Raw genomic sequence first — 27,374 nt, forward strand, 5'->3', positions numbered from 1 at the left:
GGATTAATAGTTCAAAAAATATGATAAGATAGATAGCAACAATATTGATCTATTTCATATAAGATGATAATTATATAAAGATGTCAACTTTCTCGGTTTGATCAAGATGATATATATATATATATATGTATATATAATCAAACTATAGTGATGAGGTTAAGGGTGATGATAGTAATATGTTAGGAACAATAAAAGAGGCTATAAATGTGAATTAAAGCAATTCAAATGACTTGACTCACCTTCATTTGCCACCATCAAAGTCTTTTATCATCCCATCTAGGTTGATGTAGATATGAACATACGGCCAACTATAAAACGATTCAATTTTGTCCATCTCATCTCATGTCGTCTCTTAAAATCAAGTAGGAGACAATTTTTTCCTACTTGCACGAGTCAAAGCCACCACACGAGGTAGACTAGACTTGCGAATGTTGCATGAAGTCAACCATGAACGATCACATTCGTGGTGGAAACCTGGGAAGGGAACCATAGACCGACCTGATACATAAAACAAGGGGCAAGGATGGATCAACACTGCAAATAGGAAGGAAGGTTCGATGGTAGTTTCAAGTCAAACATTAGGCAGATGACTTCATCAAAGAAAAACGGAATTGTAGTTCATCACATTTATTGTGATGAAAGTAAGTTGTGTTCTTACATGGTGGAAATGCTTATTTTCACAATTAAATTAAGCCCATCGAATAATAATATGCACAATTAAATTACCAATCAAACAAAATATAAGCACCAAGTGAAGTAGCACCTGATTTGATTCAGCATCAGTCTTCATCACCAATAGCAGTACAACTGAGCGGCTATCTATCACACCACCATCAACCTCTTCTTCCCACCGCAAGTAGCACAAGTGCATTCCAAAGGTGGAAATAGCTTATTTTTCCGCCGACGGCTCGTTGAGAATTCGCAATAGTTTTCTGCAAACACATACATACACCTATAAAATGCAAAATGCACACAAAAAGGATTTTTTTTGGAATTTCGGTTGATTACAACCCCCTGCATCGACCGCTCAGTTTTCGCGGTTGCAAGACTCAGCAAGCTGAACACTGAAACAAACATGCTTGCAATGCTAAGCAACGTGGAGGTGCAACAAAATCATACTCGTGCACTCTGCAGCTCAATCATAGAGAGAATCATCATCAGGATTGACAACATACAATCATTCAACATAACATTCTAAGAGCCAATAATCGACTCAATATCTATCTTACAGCCTGTTACAATTTCCACTCATTAATTCTGTAATAAATTTACCAACTACAACTTTATTTACACCTAACAGCAGCAAAATGATACATGGGATCAAGCACAAGAATCACTTAATAGCGTGTGTCAGTAATTGAACCATTGAAATTTTATAGGTTCCAACAAATACGCTAAGAGTTCAGAAAACCAAGTAAAATATCATCATAGAGTAGACATATCTCAACCACTACAAACACATATCAAGCGGCAAATATGTAATAGAATACTCCATATACAGGCAACCCCTTTGATTTCCTATTACAATTTCTTGCCAGAAGCAAGATATTTAAAGAAAGAAAATAGTAAACTTTGCTAGTACCTTCTGGATGTTACATCTATATAGAAATCCCAGATAAGGATGACAAAAGGTATAGAGGAACTGATCTTTGAATGTCCAGGCAAGAAACAAGCAAGAATATATCGCTAATCAGGTCTACATCTTCTGCTGGAATATCTATAGATCTCCAAAAGCAGACAAGATATGGTCATTGTTTCCTCCATGGAAAGTAGCATATATGCTTTGATATTAGCAGAAGCAAATCGGATATCTTTCCCTTGTTAAATAATTGAACTCGCTAAAGACAGCTCGTATAACTCGCTCAACATCCACTCTTCTCCAGTTTGGCCACCAAGTACTATTGCTCTTGTTCCTCCAACAACACATGTACTATGGCCCCAAGCAAATCGAGGTGGAGAACCAGGTACATTCAGTATCCTCCATGTTGGTTTCTCTTCGGTTGGGTCCAGAAGATAAAGTTGGGAAGCTGAGTGAAGACCAGCCACAGATCCTCCGAATATCAAGATTCTCCCTCCAGGAAGGCTAACAGCCACATGATCAAGGCGGGGTGGTGGACCAATTCCAGCTGGATTCCCAGCACCAGGCATTCCACTACCTGTAATACACCTCCAACAGGGTTCTTCCTCGCTCAAGTCCATGGTGAACACGTCACTAGATCGTAGTCGAAGGGGCCCACTCTTAGCCAGACCACCAAACATCAGAATTTTACGCCCATCGTACACCGACAGAGAGTGCCCTAATCTGGAAGGTGGTGTCCATGAGGCTGGGATCTCCCTCCATACAGGTTTCTCCATTGTGACGTCCAATAGGTGAGTGTCACTGAGAAGTACTCCAGAATCAGCACACCCACCTGAAACCACCAACTTTGTGTCATCAAGAGTGCAAGAACTATGCCATGACCTGGGCATGGGAGGTGCAAGTCCAGATATCTCACGCCATGCTGGAAATTGGGCATCCAAGTCTAGGATGAAGACATCATTGAGCAAGCCCTGGGTACCACAACCACCAAACACAACCAACCAAGATCCATTTAAGCAAGATAATGTGTGACCCCATCTACCAGGAGGTGCAGAGGTTACTTTGACATGCCGCCACTCCGGGTTACTGGCATTCAGATCCAAAACAAATGTATCATTCATTGGTTGCATATTAACACCTTCTCCACCAAAAAGAAAAACCCGATTCCCAACTGCACAAGCACTAAAGTTACAACGAGATGGCTCCACAGCACCTCCAACTCTCAATTTCCTCCATGCAGCAGCTTCTAGGGTGGTTAGTTCTCTTGCAAGTCTTCCCCAACCAAGTCTTTTAGCTCCTGGAACAGTTTCTAATGCACGAGTAGTTTCACTGCCCCATGCATTCTGACAAACCATTTTCCAGAGATCCTCATTCTTTGTAAGTTCATACAGCCTCATGCATACAGAACCAACAGATGCAATATCTCTTGGAGACAACCTTGAAAATATTTTCTGACACAAGACCTCGTCACTCAGTTGCAACATGCTACAAAGTTCACGACAGATAAGTCCATGACCAGCTGAAATAGGTTGGACCACATAACTAGCTATCAAACGATCAGGTCTGGCAGATTCCTTAACGGTAGAACTAAGTAGAGGTCCCAATTCAACATTTGTGTCAGTGAAGAACTGAATGGCTATATAATGAGTTATGATATCATCATCCCCATAAATTGGTGTTAGCTGAAGCCTATTCATCAATGGAGAACCATCCTTCCTAAAATTCAATAGATCACCTTGGAATTCAATTCCCTCCTCAAGGCACTTCCGTATCTCAGAAACTACAGTGGCATCTACTAAAGGATGCCGCCTTTGAGCAAATGGTCCTCTGCATTGCAAGAACCGGCTGAAGAAAAACAATACAAAAAAATGGTTCACATTAAATAAACATATAGATCTGAAGATCCTTGTAAGCACTCGCTAAAGTATTTACAGCCAGGGAATTTTTTCATAAAAATAATAACTTTTCAATATAGATCAGTTGCTAAAAAGTGAAATACTTTATTCAAGTGTAACAGGACATGTATATCCAATTAGAATGAAAAAGTGAACCACGAAGTATAAATTGACTGGGAAAACACTACACTGCTATTGGTTCATTGTAATGTTTCAACTAACTGGAGTCAACCATATGGATCGTTTCCGGTCACTAAAGTTGGTTTAGGGCAATACTACCAGTCAGACTTAAAGAAAACAAAAAAGTCCTTTTACAGAGTCTTTTTAGATATTTTTCTACCACTTCCAGCACCACTAATCTTAATTGACTCACCTCATTTAATGAGCTTTTATAAATCTCAGTTAGGCACGTTCATACTATCTTAAATAATACTCCCTTATTTTATCTTCTACTTAAGCTACATCTAATTTTTCATGATAATAAAAACATCTTGTTTATCTTTTTAGTAATCCAACACAGTCATCTCGACATCTGGTAGTTGCAAATTCACAATCTGCTAGTCCATGTTAGTTGCACTCCATTAGGAGAAGTTTGCCATGCCATGCCATGCTTCATATATCTTTGAAGTTGAGAAAGAAATCAAGATCATAGATTCCCCAAAAACCACAAGCATCAATGGAACACACAAGGTTGAGTTTGACCCCATTTATGAGTAATGAGCATGCTTCAGTACTGAGATGTGAGAACCTATATCAACCCAAGAACATAAAGGTAGAAACTAGAAGTAAGGAAAATGGACTTCAAGATCCAACGCTTAGAACTGGGCCAACCAACCCCTAAACCCTCTGAATACCAAATTCTTCTAATCTCTAGTATTTACTTTAAAAAAAAAAGGCAAACAAATAATGGAGGCTCCAAACCAGCAAGCACTTGCATGCTATCATATTTGAATTAATATCCAGATCAGAACATGCAAGAGAATAAATACACAAATATCACCAATTTCTGACAGATCCTTTATGACACATTGTACTTGTAAAAGATAGACAACCACACCATTTGGACTGCTAGTCCCAACAGAAAATAAATAATAAACTTATATATATAATGCATATGTATATATATACACAAATTCATGTACATATACATACATATACATACACATATACATATATACATATATACATACATATATATACATATACATATAAGCGTGAAGGACTGATTATTACAGGTATGCAGTTTCACATTAAAGGAGTTGTCATTTGCAACAACGTGCCTGGGTGAGGAGACTTTCTAAAACTTCAGCGAGTGAGGTTATATGTGCAGAAAAACACATGACATGGCCATGTGTTCAGATATTCTATCTATGTACAGAACATCACATGGTAGAGTTACGCAAGAATGACATAGAGGAGGGCAGGTTCACAATGTGCAACTCTGTACTGTGCATACCATGGATAAGAAACCATTGTCACATCTGATATGCCACGGCACACGTCTTTGCTTGAATGGGTGAGAGCATATGGATGTGTCCTTCCACAAGCACATTGTGATATGTACTAACTGATGCAACAGCCTAACAGACACATGACCAGCATAAGCCAACTAAACCCCTTTGATGTCACATGAAATGCATTTAAAGTACAAAAACATTAATAGAGCAAAAGGCATTCTTATTCTATATAGCTTTTTCTTCCCCTCAAACCACCCATGTTTTATTCTATCAACCTGTAAAAGCAAATTGAGTAACCTGGATACATTTTCTTAATAAAGTTGTGAAAAATGCAAGGCATATTGAAGTGACAAGATTTAGTGGTGCTAGGAATGGGAATAAAGGCAAGATACAAGGTGCACAAGATAAGCACATACAGATAAATAAAAGGTAAAACAAAACAAAATTTGACGCACAATCATTGTTCATTAAAAACTATTTAACTATATAATATAAAGATATGTCAGCCTATTAGCTCAAACGTCAGTGTTTGTATCTATTGTAAAAATTCAACAACACAAAATTTTGTAAAAAAGAAAAAGGAAGAACGAAGTATCAGACAAATAAAACGACCGCAATGGAAGGCACAAAAGAACCAAAGAGAAAACAAAGGAGAAGAGGATGAGAATAAGGAATAGATAATGTCACAACTGTATGGTTGAGTCTTGTGCCTCCCAATAAAAGAAAAACTTCCCTATTGTTTGGCCCTTCCTTTTGACGAAAAAACAAAATTTTACTCTTGCATCACATATATTTCACATTAGTAATGAAGACAAAAATTAAACACTATATTCCATGCATACGAAATTTTACTCTTGCATCACATATATTTCACGTTAGTAATGAAGACAAAAGTTAAACACACTATATTACATGCATGCCTTTGAGGTGCTTGTTCTTTTGAAAGGTGTTCATGAAGCTTATGAGCCTCAAGTGATTCAAGGTTCATAGCCCGAGTATCCATGAGTCTCGTGCCCTGAAAACTCTAGGTCAAAGTTATAACTTTTGCATTATAGAGACAACAACTACAACTAAATATCATCATTGCAACAAATTCAAAGTTTGAAAGACCTTGACTCAATGGCTTTATCATGAAACAATATTAAAAGCAAAACAGTGCTTCTTGCTTTTTGCTTATCTTGAGGACAAATCACTGCCCATTATTCATCCAAAGAAATGGATATAGTAGCCATTATTTCATCTTTTTTTATGAATATCCCTGCAATTCGCCTCGACAGGTTGATACGATATCATAGATCAAACAATCAATGCAACTAAGAAATGCCTTAATCTCAAACGGTCTCAAACTGCATCGATTTAGCCAGTTAGTCTTAGTCGGAGTGGGTGTTGGGTAAACCTATGATCGTAGTTATTTATGTAGGAGGGCATGGATGCTAACACAAATATCAAAGTTAATACCTTAATACGTCTAACAAGAACAAACCCACTAATAAGCAAATTGCACATCCTCCTCCCATCGAATGAAAGGACTACAAAATCAATGCGCATGGAGCTACAGAAAACAATAAAAAAACACCGAATTCACGGATGCCTATATCCCAAAAAAAGAAGAAATTTCTACCGAAATTAAACTCAAGCGACTTGAGACTTACCAGTTCCTTCCAAGCACCTCCTCGGCGCGATAGCCGCTGGCCTCCTCGAAACCCCGGTTGACATAGATGATCGGGTAGTCAGGCTCAAGCGCATCGGAAACCACCAACCCGCACGACGACGCCGGCCGTAGCATGCCCTCCACCGCGAACGAGAACGCCCCCGCGCCGCCGCTCAGCAGGAAGCCCTCCTCCTCGCCGTCGCTCGGGCCCTCGGAATCACTGTCCCACTCCATCCAGCGCGCGCCGCCTAATCTAGATCGAACCTCTTCCTCACCCCATCGAGTAGGCGGGGAACCGCAGCGAGAGCCGAGGAACCACGCCGATCGGAAGGAAAAGGAAGCCGCTTCGGGATCCGAGAACGCGAGGGTTTCGATGCGTTCGCCGGAATCTCCCTCGAATTCTCGAGGGTTTGGGGCAGATGGCGAGGAGAAGGGTGGGGGAGGAGAACGAGTGGATGGTGTGGAGAGAAGGGTGTCGAAATGTTGGCCGCACAGCGTCGACTCCGAAACGGGAGCGGGTTTGGAAGGGGGAACGCGAACGCGAGCCCTCGGTCGCTTCCCACCGCGCGTACGTCGATCTCGGTGCGGTGGCTTGAGAAGCACCGTCAGTTTCTCGCCCTTTATTAGTGGTTAACGGCGGATCTGTGTGGTTCGATGGGCCATTTTTATGCGGGCGGTCGGTCGTGTGCGTGCGACTGTGAGGTGGGAGAGTCTGCGGACATTACCGAAGCCTGCGACGATTGTTTTACGGCGTCCAAATTGGATTATTCATGCTTAATAGAACTAAATTAAGAAGAATTAATGTGAAGATATGTGTAATGACTAATTATTGCTCAGTTATCCACAACAACAGGCAATAATGTCTGGATGATTTCTTTTTCGAATTCATGTAAATCTTTTAATGTTAATGTCGAATTATATTTTCATTCCAACTTGTTAATCCAATCATCTCATTTGATCTAAATTAACCCATACATATTATTAGATGGCCTCCCATCAAAACATAATTCCATCCAAATCAAAATCATTTATCCATTTCAAAATCCATGCTCATTTCTAGTATAACATAAGATTTCCATATGTAAATCTGATTGATCTATCCAATTTTTCACTTACAGCCTATTTCTTGGATCACAAAATCTCTAATCCAAAATTATGTTCCAACTTAATGATACCCTAAAACCCAACTGCAATAAAACTTTAACCATAGGTATATATATAATTCAGTCTCCTATGATGAGTGTGCCCTTCTGGAATTTACCATTCCAATTCCATGGCCACATAAATGCTCATGATTAGACTTGGTAATTATGATTTCAGAATGAATGTATTATGAGCTGTCACCTCACATTAATCTAATTTCATATGTTTGTCATGGTGATCATCTGCATGATCTGAGGCAAGTTTATAGTTCAACAAGTATCCTATTTTATCAAACATTGGAGGGCCCTTCTTTGAATCCCCAAACAACAGTCCATGTTTTCTTTCTTCTGTTAAGGCCCTAATGACATTGCTTAATCTCATCTGTTTACGCGACAAAACATTAGCAGCAATACAGAAGCATATTCTTTACATGAAGGCATCCATAGAAACACTACTTAAATCTCCTATAATACAACAATCCATTTACAAAATTATGCTCACGGGTTCAAAGACGAGTTTTTTCTCCTTTTTATGACGACTACTTTTAGTTGTAGCACTTTGAGACAACCATCATTAATCATCTTCTTCATAGTCCCTCCTTCCCAAAAGTCCTCTGATGACTGCTGTGACGGCACCAAACACTAGAAACGCAATCAATACTTCGAAACCACCACCAACACCTACCGCGATGCTAGGCCCTGGAGCGAAGAACATGAAGGGTGACCATCCCCATCCACCATAGTACGGCACAGCATATCCATAGCCACCGATAAGAGGTGGTGCTACCGGGGGATTGACGTAGATGTTTGTCCTGCTCAAGATCAACACAATTCAGTAATTTCTAGATCTTTAATCAGAATGTAAAGACATTAATTTCGAGGCTGATCTCTGATGTGGACCGATTAATGAACTCTAGAAGTTCGGATTTAATACCAAAGCAATTGAGTAGCATACAGTTTCGCTTTAGAAGAATGTATTTTCTTACATAACTATGTCAGGATAAAGATGACTTAGATTATCACATATTGCAATCTAATAAGTAGGTGCCAAATGATCCTTTATGTTACTCTTGGCAAATAATATGCATGAGCCAGTTCTGCGTGTGCCAAATTACATACAGGTGCAAATCTTAAACTTAGAGAACAAACAGGAAGAGAAATAAAAGCCATAACGCAGCTTAACTAGGAGGTCATGATAGTAGGAACATCAAACAGGCTCCATAAACAACTTCATAACCCACAATAAGTTTTCAGTTATTGACGTTAAGGTAAATGCGAACTTGGCTCAACTTTGCTTCTTCCACTTTACATTGTAATAGCTCGACAGAACTCCAATGAAGTAAAATATTGTATCGAGTTGAGTCATCTCCTGGTGATCGGTGAAAGGGAATTGCTTCACCCTTAAATTGATGTTATTTGGGATGACCCCTCGAGAATATCCCCTTCACCTACCTCAGGTTGGCTGTCAATGATGGGCCTCTGAGAAAATCTGAATGGAATTCATGGCATCTATGCCATGCTGCAACGGGTGATAAATAGACTGGATAAATATAGAAGAGGATTCTTGTGGAAAAGGTTCTAAAGATTGAAAGGGTGGAAACTGTTGGAGCAGTGTGTGCAAATGCAAAAAAGAGAGGAGGCTGGACTTTCTAAAATTTGAGAGAGTACACTGTGGCTTTTCTAGAGAAACAGAAAACGAAATATTACTTGGATGGTAGAGCACTGTGGGTCAACGTTGTAAGAAGTGACTACTCGAATGCATTGTTATTATCTCTTTTATCATTGTAGAGAAATATCATAGAATTGTACACTGTGTCGGATGCAATGCAATTTGCATGTCACCAATGGTAGAACAGCATTGTTTTGGCTTGAAAGCTTTGAAAATCCGACAACAGTTTGTCACTCAGCTCTACACAGTAGCTGCTGATACTTACTCGTGTCAATCCAGTAGAAGCTTTCAGGAAGTCATGAAGATTGAATAGAGAACCTCTTCAGAACTGATGTCATGTTGGTGCTTGTTCAAGAACTCAGCAGACCCATCTTGCCAATGGTCTAATGTCATCTTACGTGCTTGCTAAGGCAATTTTACTCCGAGATGAAAATTTTCAGTTTTCTCTCTTTGTATACCGCTGACGTTATGTGGGCAAAGATTTGCAGTTCCTTATCAGAAGTTAAGTTTTCCTCTCAGCCAGACATAAATTGTTCATTTGGCTTATTCACAGAGGAAGAATATATACTACCAAACAGTTTGCTCCTTCTACAACGGTGACGAGGAAACCATACATCAGCTAAAATTTTGGAGATACTACGGACCACGGAGCACCATAAAAGAGTTCCAAACTGTAATATATCAAACCGGAAAATTATAAATAATAATGAAACTCACTGCAATCACAGATTAAGAGACTATGATGATCTAAATGTCATCTGAGACCACAGTTGTGTCCTAAATGTCGTTTGTTTGCTGAATCATGACATGCTGTAAATAGATGCTTTGATGCCCAACATCTTCCACTCTTCAATCTAACACTTGACCCAATTCTCTAAAGGGCTATAGGTAATATCCATCATCCAACAATCAAGGACCAAAATGGTATAACATGGAAAACTACACTCGAGAACCAAAGATGTGAGCCCTAAATTTCTTGCTGCAGAATAAGTTCCAGATATATGTTGTTGTTCTCACAAACTGCAAATCCGTTCAAAAACTTATATTTCCATCGCTCGTCAATGTCACTGATCACTGTATATTATTCATTCAGGCACTAATTAATTTAATGGCATATTAGGGTTACCTTGAATTGTTAATCCGAGGGCCGGACACCCTGGGAGCCGCCGATCGGAAGGCCTGGCCGCCAATTCTGCCGCCGGACTTTGCGGCCACCGCCGATTCGACGGATCCCAGCGTCAGCGTCCCTGCTGCTAACGCCACCATCGCCAGTTTGGCCAACTTCACCTCACCTTTCTCACTGCTCAGTTATCAGAGCAAGAGGAACAAGCTCAGCTACCAGTTTAGCGAACATGGCAAGAGTTGTCACTGGCAGTCATACCTTAATGCGTCCTTGTCCATGGAGCAGCTGCGCGACACCAGTGGCTTCCTGTTACGCTTGGGAGGGGGGGAGAGTGGGGTTCCGGTGAGGAAGCTGAGCTGAGAGGAGGCGAAGGCCATGGACTGCTACTTTCTCCTGCTGTGGGTGCTTGTTTAGTTTCAGACTCGACCGAGCTATGACTTCGATGTCGTACAGGAAGACATGAGCTGAGCTTGACTTCACTTCACTTCGTTTACGGCAACGGTCCTCGGATCGAGAGATATATCCACGTAGATCCCCCCCATCCCACTTGGAACAGTCTTCAAATTCATTTCGAATCCTGAATTCGTAATTAATTGAAGTACGGAATAGATATTTATCGAGAATCTTCCCGATACAATAATGTTTACATGGTTTCATAAACTTAGGGTCGAATGAATCAAGATTTGATCATGATTAAATTGAGATGACAATGAAAAAGAATCTTGATTGACTCAGAATCGATATCTAGACAATCAAAAACAATCTTAACATTCATCCTTGCCACCAAGTCTTAATTTTGGTGAACAAGAACTCTTGTGTCTTTACAAAACATGGAGGGTCAAAGAAATATCAATAACAAGTTGAAATACTTTTTTATTTGAATACAAAAGATACCTCCAGAGATATTTGAAGCAGCAAAATATACGGGCTTACTATGATCTGTAGGTCAACCTGCAGTTCTGTTGTCTCTCTCTCACATGCATTGTCCCATAGAAATCTAGCAAAAATGTAATACAAATTTGTGGAATGGAAAAGACATAAAGAAGGAATGCAAGGTTTTTATTACAAGGAAAATGTTATGTTTGTATGCACAGAGAACATAAACATCAAGAGATTTCAGCCAGTTTTGTGCGATGGCAGGGCGGATGACTTGCAGACGGGGCACCAGTTCTTCTGCCGAAGCCACTGCGCAACGCATGTGGCATGGTAGAGATGCTCGCATGGCAACCGGCCTACTTCATCTTCGCCAACATATTCTTCCTGAAATGAGAGTAGCACATCATCCTCAACTAGAATACAAGCTTTAGTACATGTGATATTCTACTTTCTTTGAATGAATATTACGGTGATAAGAATGAGGAAATTTCTATGGATTACTTGATTGTGTCATTCATGCTTTTGTAACAGATTGGTGCCAATACGTAATCTAATCTATCAATGACAGATTAACATATTACATTAATTCCTAATATGTTAATTTCTTATCTGTAGATTTTATTAATTCCTCGGTACCTATCTATTTCGGCAGCTTGAAGGGCATAACCACTAAACAAGTACATCTGACTGATATCTTTGATGAGTTCAAAAAATATGCTACTAGATACAAGAAGGTGAACATTGATGTCACGGAAAGATTACTCCTTTGCAATTCAATTAACCAGGGTTCGAGTATAAAGTTAAGATTGTGTACGAGAACCCTCCCATCCTGCAATGGCACACTGGGCATACAAAAACATACCTGACATATGCTGCATTTCATTTCCTCAGCACCACAGACGGCAATTCCAACGGTCAGATGGGCGGTTCTGTATATGCTTCTCTTGAGAGATTCACACAATTGCTCCTCTGAAAGGGCTGTGCTTACAGTACCCATTTTCTCCTCAAGTGCTAACAGTTCCTGACCATCAAAGATTCAATTTCTGAGCTAATAGATGTGTGTATTGAAATAGAAAGAAAAACATAACTTATCATGTCATAGCGACTGAATGAACTTACAATTATTCACAAAAAAGAGAATCTTAATATTCCACAGAACAGAGATCAATCCAAAGTCACAATATTGAAATGTTCTCCAGTTCTTGGTTTTACATATACAGAATTCATAATGGTCATTATCATTAGCACAAAGGAAATCAATATCTAGCTTTCTTTCATATAAAGCAAAAAGATAAAATGAAAAATTACTAGTTAAACATGGCATATCAACAGGCTAACATCCACTAACTGCCTGATTCCTACGTCTAACTTTTAAGCACCACATCATAATAAGAAAAGAAAAATCAGCAACCAATCCATGAAAAAATTGCCCAAAAAGGTAATACCTCATAGGACATATTATCAATGTCCATTCTCAGGTCTCTATGCTGATCATGGAAGCTAAGCTCACCAAAGAGCAAACTTGTCTCCAACATCAACAATTGCTGTAGGTACAGAGACAACCTCATTCAGATGGTGACAGAAAAAATAGAAGATTCTGAGAACAGAGGACAACAACCTCAGATGTCAATGCTTCATTTTGTTCAATCTGCTCCAGTGCCAAGAGCACCTGCATAACAGTAGAACAGGTTTTGGGTATGAGTGCTCATCCAAATGTTAATACACAGAAATTATCATTATATTGAAATGATAAAACCTAAAGGAACTATAGCCTTGTTTCTATGTTGAAGTAAATCCAGCAGGTTGCTTATAGCGAAGATGCAAAAAGGGAATTTGTAGACATAGGCTAAAAAGGTTCATAGAAAACCTCTGCAACTCCCTCCATGTTGAGGTGACGATACCCATCTCTATCTTCCAATAAGCCAAAGAACGTTTGCATGGCATTACTTGGAGGATGATCTACTACTCTCCTTCGAGAAGTCCGGATGCTTGAACCTGGTTGTCTATACGAATTATTTAAGGCAAGTGATGATCTTGAAGAACTTTCAGCTAGTACTTCTGGCATAGAAAATTGGGCCTGCTGATGTTGGGGAATCACAATAGGCTCAAACAACCGAAGGCTCTTGTCATTGCCTTGCACAGATGGCTTCATTTGACTTTCTCCAATAGGATCCCTCTGAATTCTAACTGAAACTGAATCATCCCTGAGGGTTGGTCGATTTCCGGTCTTTCTTGAAACTGCCTGATGCATTACTTGATTTCTACTAGATGAACTTGAGCAGGCACCAGAATGCATGGAAACAGCATAGCCTCCACAGGATGCTGCGGTTGTATCCTTTCTTCTGGCAGCAGAACTTTCTCCATCTGATGGTCTCTTTCTTACTGCATAAACACTTCTATGATGTGTGAAATCAGAGGATGGACAATCTGCAGGAAAAACATCTGATATTGATTTGCAACTTAAACTTTTAAGACCATATCTCTCTGCCCCAGAGCCCAACCTTTGAGAAGTGGGTTTACCAACATGACTGGAGTTCCTATGTGTAATACCTGAGTGCCGAACAAAAGAGCTTGTAGAAGCATATTTATATCCTGAGCCAAATTGTCCATTAATTTGTTTGTGCGGTTTTGAAATTGATACACTGGTGTTTGACTCGGTTGTATCTCTAGAAATATTTTGAGAATCTAAAGGTTCAAAACACTCCATGGTAGTGGGAATACCTTCTTTACCTTCTATCCCCCTTTCTGCATCAGAATTTAGATTTTCTACAGAAACCTGTACGTCAGTGTTGATCAAATCCTCAATCTCATCCTGCTTGCTGCTACTTTCAGGAGTAGTTGATTCCCTTAGTAATGTTTGATTCTGCTGTTCCTGGAAAGACCTACCACAGCCACTAGAAGTGGAAGATGATCTGGAAGACCTTCCGGCTACCGCTTTACAGTTCACGGAACGGAAGGGAGCCCTTGCATATTTATATTTTCCTTGTGTGCTATTTAGAGAACCTCTCTCGGTGTCATGCCCGGCACCCAACCCTAGTCTGTTGCGATACTGAATTTTTCGATCATTATAATTTTGATCTCTGAAAACAATGCCAGATCTACTGTCTTCCCCAGCTGCTCTCTTACCCACACGATCATCCATGTCTAACAAAAATGTGGGGCAAATTTTGAAGTCGAAGATAATGGTACTACAATAAAAAATATTTTCAAGTTGTAAGAATCAAATAGGTAAAGAAGAATAGTGTCAAATACATTTGGTAGGCAAAAACATGGACTCCTTGGTTCGCAAGCTACAATTGTAGTGAGAAAAGCACAGCAACCGATCAGAAAACCAGATAAAGAAATGCTTCTGTTTGCAACTAGAGAATTAGTTCATGCTCATGATATGAGTTTGTAAGTGTATAGAATTAGATGGTAGAGGGAAAAACATAGCTAAACTTATCTTCTTCTTTTTTTTGTATAATAACAAGTGATCATACTATGATGCCAGCATGATATGCATAACATCTTGTTCTTGTATCCAATAGAGTCTTTCCCTTGGAAAGAAATGATAGCAAGAGAGCAGACAATACCAGCAATATAAGATACACCGCGGATTTCAAAGAAACATAATTAAGCTAAAGAAACTTTTAGCTTCCGCAGCAAACGTAATTAAAAGAGACACATTTAATCCAGCAAACGTAATTAAAAGAAACACATTTATCGAACTAGACAAGTACATTACATAACAAGGGCATCAATAACCATAATTGTGGCATTTACAGATACAAATTAAAAGGAAGAAACACAACAACGGGTGCAAGATATTCACATAATCGTCAAATATAGCAACCCACAAAAGTTGATCAAAACAGAAAATGCTTCAATTCAAGCAAAGCTTTGAGCTATTCTAACTGCATATAAAGCAGCATACAACACTCAGCTAAAGCCAAGAAAAGAAGAAAAGAAAGCTAAAACCCTCAAAGTCACGCATCCAAAAGCAAAAATCAGATCTTTCAGAACAATATGGAGCCAAAGCGATCGATATCAACAAAAATCCTCTTCCTTTTCCTTTGAAACGAACCAAAATCCGATATTCATATGAACAACGATCGGATCTTTCAGACAAAAGCCGAGCCGAAGCGATAGAAACCAATGTGATCAACGCAAAAACAGAAGCTTTTTTCCTTCTTTCTCGCCCCATACCTTTACTGCGGCGTGCGCCACACCCGAAGGAGGGTGGAGAAATGGGAATGGATTGAAGAGAGGGAGGAGCTATGCCGGATGATGCCCGGGAGCTTAATGCCCCATCAGCTAGAGTCCAAAGAGGGCAGCCGAGCTTGTAGCAGCCGAAGCGGAACGGGTCCAAGAGCCGACCACCGTCGACCGCCCACAGCCGAACGGGTCCAAGAGGATGGTGGTGGTCGGGTCACGCTTCGGTGGAGCGGAGAGGACAAGGGGAAGAGGGAGAGGAGGAGGAAGCCCACCACCTGCGGAATCTAATGCCATCAATCAAACTCTTACATAATACTTTAATGATCACGAGCAAAGATCGAATTTTGATCATGGTCTTTTCAATCGATTCCTTTGATTAAAATGATCACGATCAAAGAAATTTAAATACTGCGGTGCTATTTCACTCTCAACTACGGGCCTTTACGTCCAAATCTAGTCACAATGTGGAACGATCAACTATTATCAATTCAATTAAGTCCCTTAGATCTTGTAATCGTAGGTTTCATACTTGAGCTTAATTATGGGTTACGATAGATAGTCCAAACATATTATCATTAACTTGTTCAAATATTGATTAAGTTAGTTAATAGATCGATTATCTCATTACATAATGTTATTTTAAATAATTCAAAAACTGGACACCTTTTTATGGTGGGATGTATTAAAGTTAATTGAAGAAAGAAGGCTACCCATTTATTTATCAACAAGGAAATCAATCGAGCACCATTTAAAGTCAAAACCATTATACGCTTTGCTTAATCTTTGGTTTAAGAAACCATTAGCTGAGTTAAATGATTTAATAAAATAAAGTAGGGAATCAACGTGTCCACATCATGTCACCTTCTTCTCCTTTTGCCCTCAATTATACTCCACTGTGTCTTCCGGGCAACTATTTTATCCTGATGGAATATGATTGCCTGTGAGAGAGAGAGAGAGAGAACTGCGTTCTTGCAAATTGAAGATTTTGAGATGATCTAAACATAATTATCAGATTTTTTTTCAGATGCTAGGGATGAAATTGATGTCATTTTTCTAAATTTCTTAGTATTATTTCTTGATTTCTTTCTATTTATTATTGGGTATATTTCTGAAAAAAATTAATTTTAAAAAATTTTAGTAGAGAAATCTCGTTTTTCAAATATTCGAGTATTTTTGTTCATAAAAAATAATTTTATTATTACACCTTCATTATTGATCACTCATATTTTCATGCTCGAGCCTTTGATCACCAGCTACCCTCATTCGTCCCTAGTAGTCTCCATGTCTGGGGTTTTGATCACCTATATGCGTAAGGTCTCTTACATTTCACTCGTTATCTCTGTCATCATCCTTAGCAAAAGGGGTTGCGAGTGAGGATGATGAAGGTAAGGTATGTAATCATTAGTTATTAGTGGTTGTGATCCTCGATTGGCAAGGATTGTTGATGTGGGAGGTTCTCGATGAAGGGGGTCGTTGGCGATCGATCGATTCTCAACGATCATTTTTCATCCTTTTCAATCATCGTAGATATGACCAGAGGTAAAGGTGACCAAAAGCAAAAGTGCAATGAAGATGGGTATTTCTTAGGGAATTTTTTTCAAGTATTTACCCTTTATGATTTTATTTAGCAATGAACTAAAATTACATAAACAATATATTACCGATTTATCTTGTGACACATTATGCCCCCACATTATTACTAATCTCATCTTGTAAACTAATGCATCTACTCCATTAAGTAATTAATACACAAACTTGTTCATCCCCATTCCTACTGCACATTCAATAAAACAAGTGAATAAATAAAAATATATTCATAGAGATGGAATCTTTTCTTAGGATTACATCTCTATGTTGAATTGTTCTCCTGGTTTTGACCGTGTTGACCTTCGGAGTCCTGCAATGACATGACCGTCTCAAAGGCTCCAACCAGAGCCCTCACCTTGCTCTTCTTCTTCTCCAACAGCTTGCTCCTGGTCTCCTCTATCACGTCATTGCTCATCTGCGACTCCTTCTTCTTCCCCTGCATCACCGCAGGCTTCTTGAACGTCATCACCGTCGGCGACTCCACTCCTTTCTCATCAATGACCTTCTTGTCCGGCTTGACCGTAGCGGTGCTCAGTTCTGCCACTGCAGTACTCTTCTCTTCTGACACAGAGGAGCTTGGTTCTGCCACTGGAGCCTCATTCTCCTCTGTGGCAGCTCTTGTTGTTTCAATCTCACATGGTTCTACTTGTGGCTCTTCAATGATCTCGGCAGCCGGCTTCTCTTCTGAGCTTTGCAAGAGTTCCTTGTTGCCATTGTCATGTTCTTTGTGCTTATCTTGATCATCATCATTTCCATCTTCATTCAATTGTTGTCCAGAATCAGATTTCTCGATGACTTCCACAACTTTTTCCTCAACGACGTCATTGGTATCGTCGGGCTGCTGATCTCCTGTCGAGGTAGGTTCGATGTCGATCCGCGTCTCATTTGGATCTAGTTCTCCGACTTGAATCTGTGGCTCTCTCTGTTCTTGCTCAGCTGGAACAACTAGTTCATGTTTGTGCTCTTCGACGTGGATTTCTGCCTCTTCTACACCCTTCTTGGTTGTAATAACTGGTTCAGGTTTGTGCTCTTGGGCATGGATTTGTGCCTCTTTTCGATCTTGCTCAGCTACAATAACTGGCTTCTCGTTCGTACTTGGAACAGCCATAGTAGGTTCCTTCTTTTTGGGGACGGCACTCCCCGGGCTTCTCCCTCTTACAGATGGTAGGCTCCCTCCGCTCCTGAGACTCCTTGTTGCTTTATCTGCTGAACTCACTGGCTTCGAGGATACTGTGGCCCGAGGAATGGAGGAGGAAGTCTTCGATGCTCTGTCTTTGACGGTGCTCGTCACCGGCGTTCTCTGAGACTGGTGCGATGTCAACAGGGGCTTCTCCGGTGGCTTTCTCGAAGCCAGATGCGATCTGCTGACGTTGGAAATGGCACTAGATGGTTGCTGGGGGAGGCTCTTGCCTCTTCTGGCAGCATCGCTGCTCGATCCGATCGAGGTATTGCGCTGCGGTGGATGAGTCGTCTCTCTCTCGGGAGATCTCAGGACCGACGACTTGGAGGTCCGTCGCCGACGCGAGTCGTCGGTAGCGCCATGTGTCGAAGAGACCAGGCTGCTCTTCTCTTTGAGATGCGTGCTTGCTTTGGATGCGGCCATGGCGAATGACCGCACTACGATGGGAATCAAAATGTCACGTACAAAAATGAGCCATGCAGTATAACCATCGAAATAGATTTTGAGCTTCCACATCACAAACATCAAGTGACATAATGGAAGAGAAAGAGAGAGAGAGAGAGAGAGAGATTGTAAAGTTTACCTTGACAACAAGATTAATCAACACATGATTCTGCCAGAAAACTAGATTGATGCCTCCCTCCTCTTTCTCAGATGCTAAGGATGAACAAGATCCAGAGGAAGGCGAATTGGAAAATAGGTGGGCTTGTGCAGTTTTATCCCAATAGATGGGAGGGGCTTTTGAGGCTTGGAGAAGAGGAGGGAGAGAAGAAGTCGGGTGTCCTTCCCCATGTTCCGCTCTGAGGCGGGAAAGACCAAGTCAAAGTTTGAAGCATATTGTGAACTGAACGGCTCCCTAGTTATAAGTGTAATTTGAAAGTATCCGCTACCAAATCATGAGAGCTCACTGAATAATTTTTTTTCATTGCGATGTTACACATCTAAATTACACTATTTTCTGTGTATAGACGATATTATATTATATGATTTATGGTTGTCCATTCGTAAGCTTAATTTATGCTTATGGGGATTAGCATGTTAAATAACAAAGTCGGGAAGTATATATATATATATATATATATATATATATATATATATATATATATATATATATATATATATATATATATATATATATATATATATATATATATATATATATATATATATATATATATATATATATATATATATATATATATATATATATATATATATATATATATATAGTCATAGGTGCCCAGCAAGTCAATCACGTGAGTGATGGCACGTGTGACTTGATAGATAATCTTTTTACTTATTATTTTTGACATATATCATTTTATAACTATTGCATAAATGCATATATATATATATATATATATATATATATATATATATATATATATATTGTGATGTCCTTAGATTTGTGCAATGGGAATCGGATCGTGATGAGATCACGATAATGAGATCGATTCACCTTTAAACACATATCCTAAATAATCCCGGTCATAGATTACTCGAGAGGGACATCGTGATAACCGGACAGACTGGTGTGCTGTATACCCGTCCATATAATGGATGCAGTTGGTCTCATAGCTGCTCGTGTAAGGACACTAGGGATACAGTACAGGTGCTCATTGGAGAATGAGTTCACTGATTGATCCGCTTACGGAATGCTGGATGGTTGATGATGCCTTATTGTCAGACAACGATTTTGTAGTGCTAGTGGTGTATTTGGTCCTTAGACTTGAGACACCAAGGATGTCTTGTATGAGTGCTCCACTCTTTGATACCAGACTTATAGGTTTTGTTATCCCAGATATAGTACAACTGGTCATTGGGAGTGGTAGTCGACCTTACGAGGGCTATTGAGTGTCGATAGAGGATCATCCACTCTCGGCGTCATAAGAGGAATTTCCCATGTGTTCTTGCTCAGACAAATCCCTGGCCAGGGTCATTCGGGTTGAGAGAGAAAGAGTTCTCCGGGAGAATCCGATTAGAGCGAGACTCGAGTAGAAACCGTATGGGTATGACAGCACCATGCTCGATATACGGTCTTTGGGATATTAGAGAGATGAGGGACTATAGGTACACGGTAACTGAGGACAGACAGGTCCAATGGATTGGATTCCCCTGTATCGTTTGGGGACTACGACGTAGTGGCTTAGTACGTCCGTAGTCGATGAGTCAAGTGAATTATTACAGAGATAATAATTCACTGAGTTAGAAGGAGTTCTGATAGGTATGACCCACGGCCAGCTCGATATTGGGCCTAGAGGGTCACACACATATGGTAGGCATTGCGATGAGTAGAGGTTCGGATATGAGATATCCGATGGAGCCCTTGTCTTATTGGATGCAGATCCAATACCTACTAGGGGAGGACCCATTAGGGTTTGACAGGGGACCTCTATAAATAGGAGGGATTCAAAGCCTCATAGGCTAGAGCTTTTGCTTGTCTTTCCTATTCTCCTCTCCCTCTCCACCTCAGAGTAGGCCTGGAGTTTTGAGGGGCGTCGTCGCAACCCTACTATGTGGATCACTGCTAAATAGGAGGACGCTTGACCTCCTTCACCCTCTCCTAAGGAAGAATTTTGACATCAAAATCGTTGACGCAAAAACAAGGAAGGGCAGCAACAGTTGCTGCCCTCGATCTGCGTGCATGTAGCGCAACCGAAGGCGGGCAGCACAAGGGCTGCATTTGTAGCAGCCGCCCGACGACCTGCTTGCAGCAGGCTTGCGTCCGACGGGGCTGGCAGCCCGTGGGCAGAGGTGCATGCGGTCGCTTCTCCCGCGGGCGAAATCCCCCCACAGGGGTGGCCGCCCTACGGGACAGCATCGCCTGCGGGCGTTGGCCCGCCGGCAGAACCGCCCGCGGAGGCGCCCACTTATAGCGACAGCGCCGCCAGATGGCGTGCCGCCTGCAGGCGAGGGCAGCGCCCTCGCCCCGCTACACAGGCCGCCGCCAGCAGGGTGGCGACGACAGTAGCAGTAAGAGGGAATTAGGGTTTTGGGAAAAAAGACAGTTTTGCCCCTATGAATATGAGAAATTCTAATTTCTATATTTTGTCCAAATTATGAAAATACCCTTAGGAATTGAGAAATTCCTTATATGTCCTTGATTTCAGAAAATATTAATTAATTAAAAGATTTAGTTGATTATTATTTTTATTATTATCTAGTAGTCCTACATGTTGATGATTATTTATACATGTGATGTATGATGTGTGGACGGATGATCATGGACCGTGTGATGTGTGTACTTGTGATTATTATTATTGAGGTTTACGAGCCTCCATTATATTTCTAGTTTATTGTCGGGCCTGTGTGTCTATGATTAAGTTATAATCACATGAGGAGGCGCAGCGGGAGCGTGGATGTGATAGCGGGACCCACGAGACGGACGATCGTGATGCATGAAGGTGCATCAAGATGTCGACGGAACCGACGAGGATGAGATGGACGATCACAGGGCATGAAGATGCACCGTTGCACACATAGATCTTGATGTGAGTGATTAGGCCTACTGGCTCGGGCCTAATCATATTAGGTTGTGGTCCATGATCATCTAGTGTGATTGTTTATACACATACTAGATATATATATATATATTTGCATGCGATGTAGATATATATTAAATATGTATATGTGTGACATGTCATATTAGGAGACCAAATCATAGAAACATCTCTCGATAATATTAAGTCGGTAAACGTGAGGCAATTAGATTGACCCACGTAGCCTTCCATCATTATAAGTAGGAACCGATTCCCGGTGTAGGTTGAGTTGGTCGAGTCCCTCGAGACTCACCTATATCACGATTCGCTATCTTGCTTACGACATAGAGATGTCACCGATGACCTGAGGGCATGGTATGCTTGGTCGAGTCCCTCGAGGGTATATCATCAAATCAGACTCATATTGTAATGAAGGTGTTGACTTAACCGAGCATCATGGTTGGTCGAGTCCCTCGAGACCATAGTGAATCGGAGGCTGAACAGGACGTGAATCACAAGGAGTTGTGATCGGCAAGAGTTGCCTACCTTTTAGGCTTAGTGTGATTGGTCGAGTCCCTCGAGGTTACACTAAGACGCTGATTGGATCCTGATCCCCACTAGAAGTCTACCGGAGACTTCCGTTTCATGTGTTGAGGGTGTCGCGTGACTCGTTAGTAAAATAGTGGGAGCATATTAAGATAGAAGTCCATATCTTGATAGTTTATTTCTTGTAAAATCTGCATGTTATTCATTTCTGCTGCATCTTAATTTTCAGAAAATGTCGCTTTCAAATCCCTTACGTGGCATACTTGATGTCAACCGCCTCATTGGTCCAAATTATACAGATTGGCTCCGTAACTTGAGAATTGTTCTCACAGCGGAGAAAATCGTGTACGTCCTTGATATAGTGATGCCTACGCCCGAAGAAGGGGCAAGCGAGGATGAGATCGCTCGCTACGTGAAGTACATTGATGACTCCACTCTTGCTCAGTGCTATATGTTGGGCTCTATAACTCCTGAGTTACAGATACAACATGAAAAGATGGATGCCAGATCCATTCTCCTACATGTCCGCAAATTGTTTGAGGAACAGGGAAGGACTCAGCGATATGAGATATCCAAGAGCCTCTTCCGCGCTAGGATGACTGAGGGGATACCGGTTCAGAACCATGTCCTAAAGATGATTGAGTGGATAGAGAAACTCACAGGTCTAGGAATGGTCCTAGAGGATAACTTATGTGTGGACATTGTGCTTTAGTCCCTACCAGATTCCTTTTCACAATTCATAATGAATTTTAATAGGAACAAGCTTGAGGTGACTCTCCCAGAGCTCCTCAATATGTTGAGGGAGGCAGAGAGTACTATTAAGAAAGAGAAGCCAGTTCTCTACACTGATGAGACCAGAAAGAAAAGGAAAGCAGAAAGGTCTCTTAAGAAGGGAAAGGGCAAGGGCAAACCAGGTAAAGCAAAGGTTGCTAAGAAAGACCCAGCAAAGGACAAAGGCCAGTGCTTCCACTGTGGTAAAGATGGGCACTGGAAGAGAAACTACAAAGAGTACCTTGCAGAAAGGGTGAAACAAAAGCTTGATGAAGCTTCAGGTACATTCATGATCAGTCTCCATTTGTCAGACTCTTATAATAACACATGGGTATTGGATACCGGTAGTGCTTATCATATATGCAATTCGTTGTAGGTTCTGGCAAAGCTTAGGAGACTAGAGAGAGGCGAGATGGACCTCAAGATGGGTAATGGAGCAAAAGTTACTGTAGTAGCTGTTGGCGAGGTCGCCCTACATCTACCTAGTGGAGCTTTTATTGCATTAGATGCATGTTATTTTGTTCCTTCTATTATCAAAAACATTATCTCCATTTCATTTTTAACAGTTAGTGGATACAAATTTGTTTTTGAGAACAATGGTTGTTCGATATTATTAGATGATAAGATCATCACGAAAGGAACATTGCATAATGATTTATTTATGTTAGACACTACTCCACATATCATGAATGTAAATGTGTCCAAAAGGAAACGAGATGAGATAAATAGTGCATACATGTGGCATTGTAGGTTAGGCCACATCCATTAAAGAAGGATTCAAAAGTTGCTAAATGATGGATATCTAGATCCATTCGACTATGTGTCATATGCAACTTGTGAGCCTTGCATTCGTGGAAAACTGACCAACTCTCCATTTAGTGGAACTGGAGAGAGAGCCATTGAGCTATTGGAACTCATATATAGTGATGTATGTGGACCCATGTCAACTCATGACATTGGAGGTTACTCCTACTTCATTACATTTATTGATGATTTCTCAAGGTATGGATATATGTACTTAATGAAGTACAAGTTCGAGGCCTTTGAGAAATTCAGAGAGTATAAGAATGAGGTGGAGAATCAGACTGGAAAGAGTATCAAAACTCTTCGATAAGATCGAGGAGGTGAGTACTTAAGTACAGAGTTTACTCAGTTCCTCAAGGACCATGGGATATTATCCCAATGGACACCTCCTTATACACCTCAGCTCAATGGTGTCTCTGAAAGGAGAAATCGTACGTTATTAGACATGGTACGGTCCATGATGAGTTTTGCTGACCTACCCATTTTATTCTAGGGATATACCATAGAGACCGCAGCTTACCTTCTGAACAGAGTTCCAACTAAGTCGGTAGTGTCTACACCATATGAGATATAGAAAGGGAAGAAGCTTGATCTTAAGGTTGTTAAGATTTGGGGCTGCCTTGCCCAGGTTAAAAGACACAACCCCGATAAGTTAGAATCAAGGACAAAGCGATGCAACTTTGTAGAATACCCTAAGGAAACTTGTGGGTATTATATCTATCATCTCGAGGACCAAAAGGTCTTTGTAGCTAAGAGAGCAGTGTTCCTTAAGAAGGAACACATTCTTGGCGAAGATAGTGGGAGCATGATAGAGTTGAGTGAGGTTGGAGAACCAAGTTCAAGCACCACTCTACAGTCCGAGTCTATTCAGGTACCTAATACACAAGTTTCAACTTTACGTAGGTCTGATAGAGTATCCCATCCTCTTGAGAGATATGTGGCACATATTAGAGGAGAGGATGTTGAGGATATTGATCATCAGACCTACGAGGAGGCTATTATGAGTATAGACTCCGGGAAGTGGCAAGAAGCCATGAATTCTGAAATGGATTCTATGTACTCCAACAAGGTTTGGAACCTAGTTGATGCACCCGAAGGTATTGTACCCATCGGTTGCAAGTGGATTTTTAAGAAAAGATCAGAGTAGATGGAAAGGTAGAGACCTATAAAACAAGGCTAGTGGCTAAGGGGTATCGTCAAAGGCAAGGTGTTGACTACGACAAAACCTTCTTACCCGTAGCAATGCTAAATTCCATCAGAATTCTATTGGCTATTGCAGCACACTATGATTATGAGATCTGATAGATGGATGTGAAAACCATATTTCTCAAGGGGAACCTCGAGGAGGAGGTGTATATGATGCAATCTAAGGGATTCGTGTCCAAGAACTGCCCAGATAAAGTGTGTAGGTTGCTTAGATCCATTTATGGACTAAAGCAAGCTTTCCAAAGTTGGAACATAAGATTTGATGAGGCAATCAGATCTTATGACTTCGTTAAGAATTAAGATGAGCCTTGTGTATACAGGAAGGTAAGTGAGAGCGTTATCACCTTTTTGGTGTTATATGTGGATGACATCTTGATCATTGGGAATGACGTAGGAATGCTATCCACAGTAAAGGCTTGGTTATCTAGACACTTCTCCATGAAGGACTTAGGAGAAGCATCCTATACCTTGGGGATTAGAATCTATAGAGATAGATCCAAGAGGATGTTTGGCTTATCCTAGTCCAGGTACATCGAAACTCTTGTCAAATGGTTTGGTATGAAAAATTCCAAGAGATGTCTCATACCGATGAGACATGGGATATCGCTTTCTACGAGTATGTCCCCAAAGACTCCAAAAGAAAGGCGAACATGGATATGACACCTTATGCCTCAGCAATAGGGTCTTTCATGTATGCTATGCTATGTACTAGGCCTAATATAGCGCATGCTCTGAGTGTCATGAGCAGGTATCAGGCGGATCCAGGCTTGGAGCACTGGAAAGCAGTAAAATGTATCCTTAAGTACTTGAGAAGGACTAAGGATCTTTTACTAGTATATGGAGGTAATAGCCTTAAGGTTGAAGGCTACACAGACTCAAGTTTTCAGTCTGATGTCGATGATAGCAAGTCGAATTCGGGGCACGTGTATACCTTGAATGGAGGAGCAGTGTGCTGGAAGAGTTCCAAGCAAGATACTACTGCTGACTCGATCACAGAGGCGGAGTACATTGTTGCATCAGATGCAGCAAAGGAGGGAGCCTGGGTGAAGAAGTTCATCACATATTTGGGAGTTGTACCGGATAGCGAGAAGCCGACTTCCTTATATTGTGATAACTAATGGGCGATTACTCAAATAAGGGAACCTGGGTCTCATCAGAAGTGTTCTGAGGAGGTTCCACCTTATCAGAGAGATCGTAACCCGAGGAGATGTAGCAGTGGAAAGAGTTCCATCCGAAGGTAACATTGCAGATCCACTGACAAAGTCGTTGTCTCATATTGTCTTTGAGCGTCACAAGGGTCTGATGAGGATCATACACATAGGTGATTGGCTTTAGGTCAAGTGGGAGATTGCTAGTCATAGGTGCCCAGCAAGCCAATCACGTGAGTCATGGCACGTGTGACTTGATACATAATCTTTTTTGCTTATTATATTTTAACGTATATCACTTTATAACTATTGCATAAATGTATATATATATTGTGATGTCCTTGGATTTGTGTAATGGGAATCGGATCGTGATGAGATCACGATAATGAGATCGATTCACCTTTAAACACATATCCTAAATAATCCCGGTCATAGGTTACTCGAGAGGGACATCGTGATAACCGGACAGACTGGTGTGCTGTATACCCGTTCATATGATGGATGCAGCTGGTCTCATAGCTGCTCGTGTAGGGACACTAGGGATACAGTACAGGTGCTCATTGGAGAATAAGTTCACTGATTGATCCGCTTACGGAATGCTGGATGGTTGATGATGCCTTATTGTTAGACAGCGATTCCGTAGTCCTAGTGGTGTATTTGGTCCTTAGACTTGAGACACCAAGGATATCCTGTATGAGTGCTCCACTCTTTGATACCAGACTTATAGGTTTGGCTGTCCCAGATCTAGTACAGTTGGTCATTGGGAGTGGTAGTCGACCTTACGAGGGCTATTGAGTGTCGATAGAGGATCATCCACTCTCGGCGTCATGAGAGGAATATCCCATGTGTTCTTGCTCAGACAAATCCCTGGCCAGGGTCATTCGGGTTGAGAGAGAAAGAGTTCTATGGAAGAATCCGATTAGAGCGAGACTCGAGTAGAAACCGTATGGGTCTGACAGCACCATGCTCGATATACGGTCTCTAGGATATTAGAGGGATGAGGGACTATACGTAGACGGTAACTGAGGATAGACAGGTCCAATGGATTGGATTCCCCTGTATCATCT

The 27,374-nt window shown here is 40.9% G+C and overlaps 4 protein-coding genes across 5 annotated transcripts; all 4 read right to left on the minus strand.

The window, feature by feature from the left end:
• Window positions 1-1,463: 1,463 nt before the first annotated feature.
• Window positions 1,464-7,133, minus strand: LOC135678902 (adagio-like protein 1). 2 transcript variants are annotated; one of them, XM_065192146.1, is made up of 3 exons: window positions 6,584-6,722; window positions 4,931-5,054; window positions 1,464-3,424 (listed from the first exon to the last, which is right to left on the minus strand). In XM_065192146.1, exons 2-3 carry the CDS (start codon window positions 4,945-4,947, stop codon window positions 1,822-1,824), a joined length of 1,620 nt encoding a protein of 539 aa, XP_065048218.1. In that variant the 5' UTR covers window positions 4,948-5,054; window positions 6,584-6,722; the 3' UTR covers window positions 1,464-1,821. The 2 variants fall into 2 exon arrangements, with proteins under 2 accessions (XP_065048218.1, XP_065048217.1); XM_065192145.1 differs by lacking the exon at window positions 4,931-5,054 and having other exon boundaries at window positions 6,584-7,133.
• Window positions 7,134-8,164: 1,031 nt separating this feature from the next.
• Window positions 8,165-11,020, minus strand: LOC135678903 (uncharacterized). Its single transcript, XM_065192147.1, has 3 exons — window positions 10,775-11,020; window positions 10,520-10,693; window positions 8,165-8,536 (listed from the first exon to the last, which is right to left on the minus strand). The coding sequence occupies exons 1-3, from the start codon at window positions 10,891-10,893 to the stop codon at window positions 8,299-8,301; spliced, it is 531 nt and encodes a 176-aa protein (XP_065048219.1). The 5' UTR covers window positions 10,894-11,020; the 3' UTR covers window positions 8,165-8,298.
• A 534-nt stretch (window positions 11,021-11,554) lies between these two features.
• Window positions 11,555-15,855, minus strand: LOC135678904 (uncharacterized). The gene is made up of 6 exons (XM_065192148.1): window positions 15,578-15,855; window positions 13,260-14,580; window positions 13,011-13,061; window positions 12,838-12,936; window positions 12,255-12,413; window positions 11,555-11,776 (listed from the first exon to the last, which is right to left on the minus strand). Exons 2-6 carry the CDS (start codon window positions 14,532-14,534, stop codon window positions 11,633-11,635), a joined length of 1,728 nt encoding a protein of 575 aa, XP_065048220.1. The 5' UTR covers window positions 14,535-14,580; window positions 15,578-15,855; the 3' UTR covers window positions 11,555-11,632.
• A 1,580-nt stretch (window positions 15,856-17,435) lies between these two features.
• Window positions 17,436-18,281, minus strand: LOC135679672 (uncharacterized). Its single transcript, XM_065193661.1, has one exon. The coding sequence runs from the start codon at window positions 18,279-18,281 to the stop codon at window positions 17,436-17,438; it is 846 nt and encodes a 281-aa protein (XP_065049733.1).
• Between the last annotated feature and the right edge of the window lie 9,093 nt (window positions 18,282-27,374).

The sequence above is a fragment of the Musa acuminata genome, chromosome BXJ1-7, assembly GCF_036884655.1.
Source record: "Musa acuminata AAA Group cultivar baxijiao chromosome BXJ1-7, Cavendish_Baxijiao_AAA, whole genome shotgun sequence".
Taxonomy (NCBI): Eukaryota; Viridiplantae; Streptophyta; class Magnoliopsida; order Zingiberales; family Musaceae; genus Musa; species Musa acuminata.

Coding starts and splice junctions, on each gene's coding strand:
- LOC135678902 (XM_065192145.1), bottom strand. CDS start 6,816: ATGGAGTGGGACAGTGATTCCGAGGGCCCGAGCGACGGCGAGGAGGAG. Junction 3,425..6,583: donor GAGGTGCTTGGAAGGAACTG/GTAAGTCTCAAG, acceptor GTTTTTCTTCAG/CCGGTTCTTGCAATGCAGAG.
- LOC135678903 (XM_065192147.1), bottom strand. CDS start 10,893: ATGGCCTTCGCCTCCTCTCAGCTCAGCTTCCTCACCGGAACCCCACTC. Junction 10,694..10,774: donor ATGGACAAGGACGCATTAAG/GTATGACTGCCA, acceptor ATAACTGAGCAG/TGAGAAAGGTGAGGTGAAGT. Junction 8,537..10,519: donor CCTCGGATTAACAATTCAAG/GTAACCCTAATA, acceptor GATCTTGAGCAG/GACAAACATCTACGTCAATC.
- LOC135678904 (XM_065192148.1), bottom strand. CDS start 14,534: ATGGATGATCGTGTGGGTAAGAGAGCAGCTGGGGAAGACAGTAGATCT. Junction 12,937..13,010: donor ATGAAGCATTGACATCTGAG/GTTGTTGTCCTC, acceptor CTGTACCTACAG/CAATTGTTGATGTTGGAGAC. Junction 12,414..12,837: donor TTGATAATATGTCCTATGAG/GTATTACCTTTT, acceptor TTTGATGGTCAG/GAACTGTTAGCACTTGAGGA.
- LOC135679672 (XM_065193661.1), bottom strand. CDS start 18,281: ATGGCTGTTCCAAGTACGAACGAGAAGCCAGTTATTGTAGCTGAGCAA.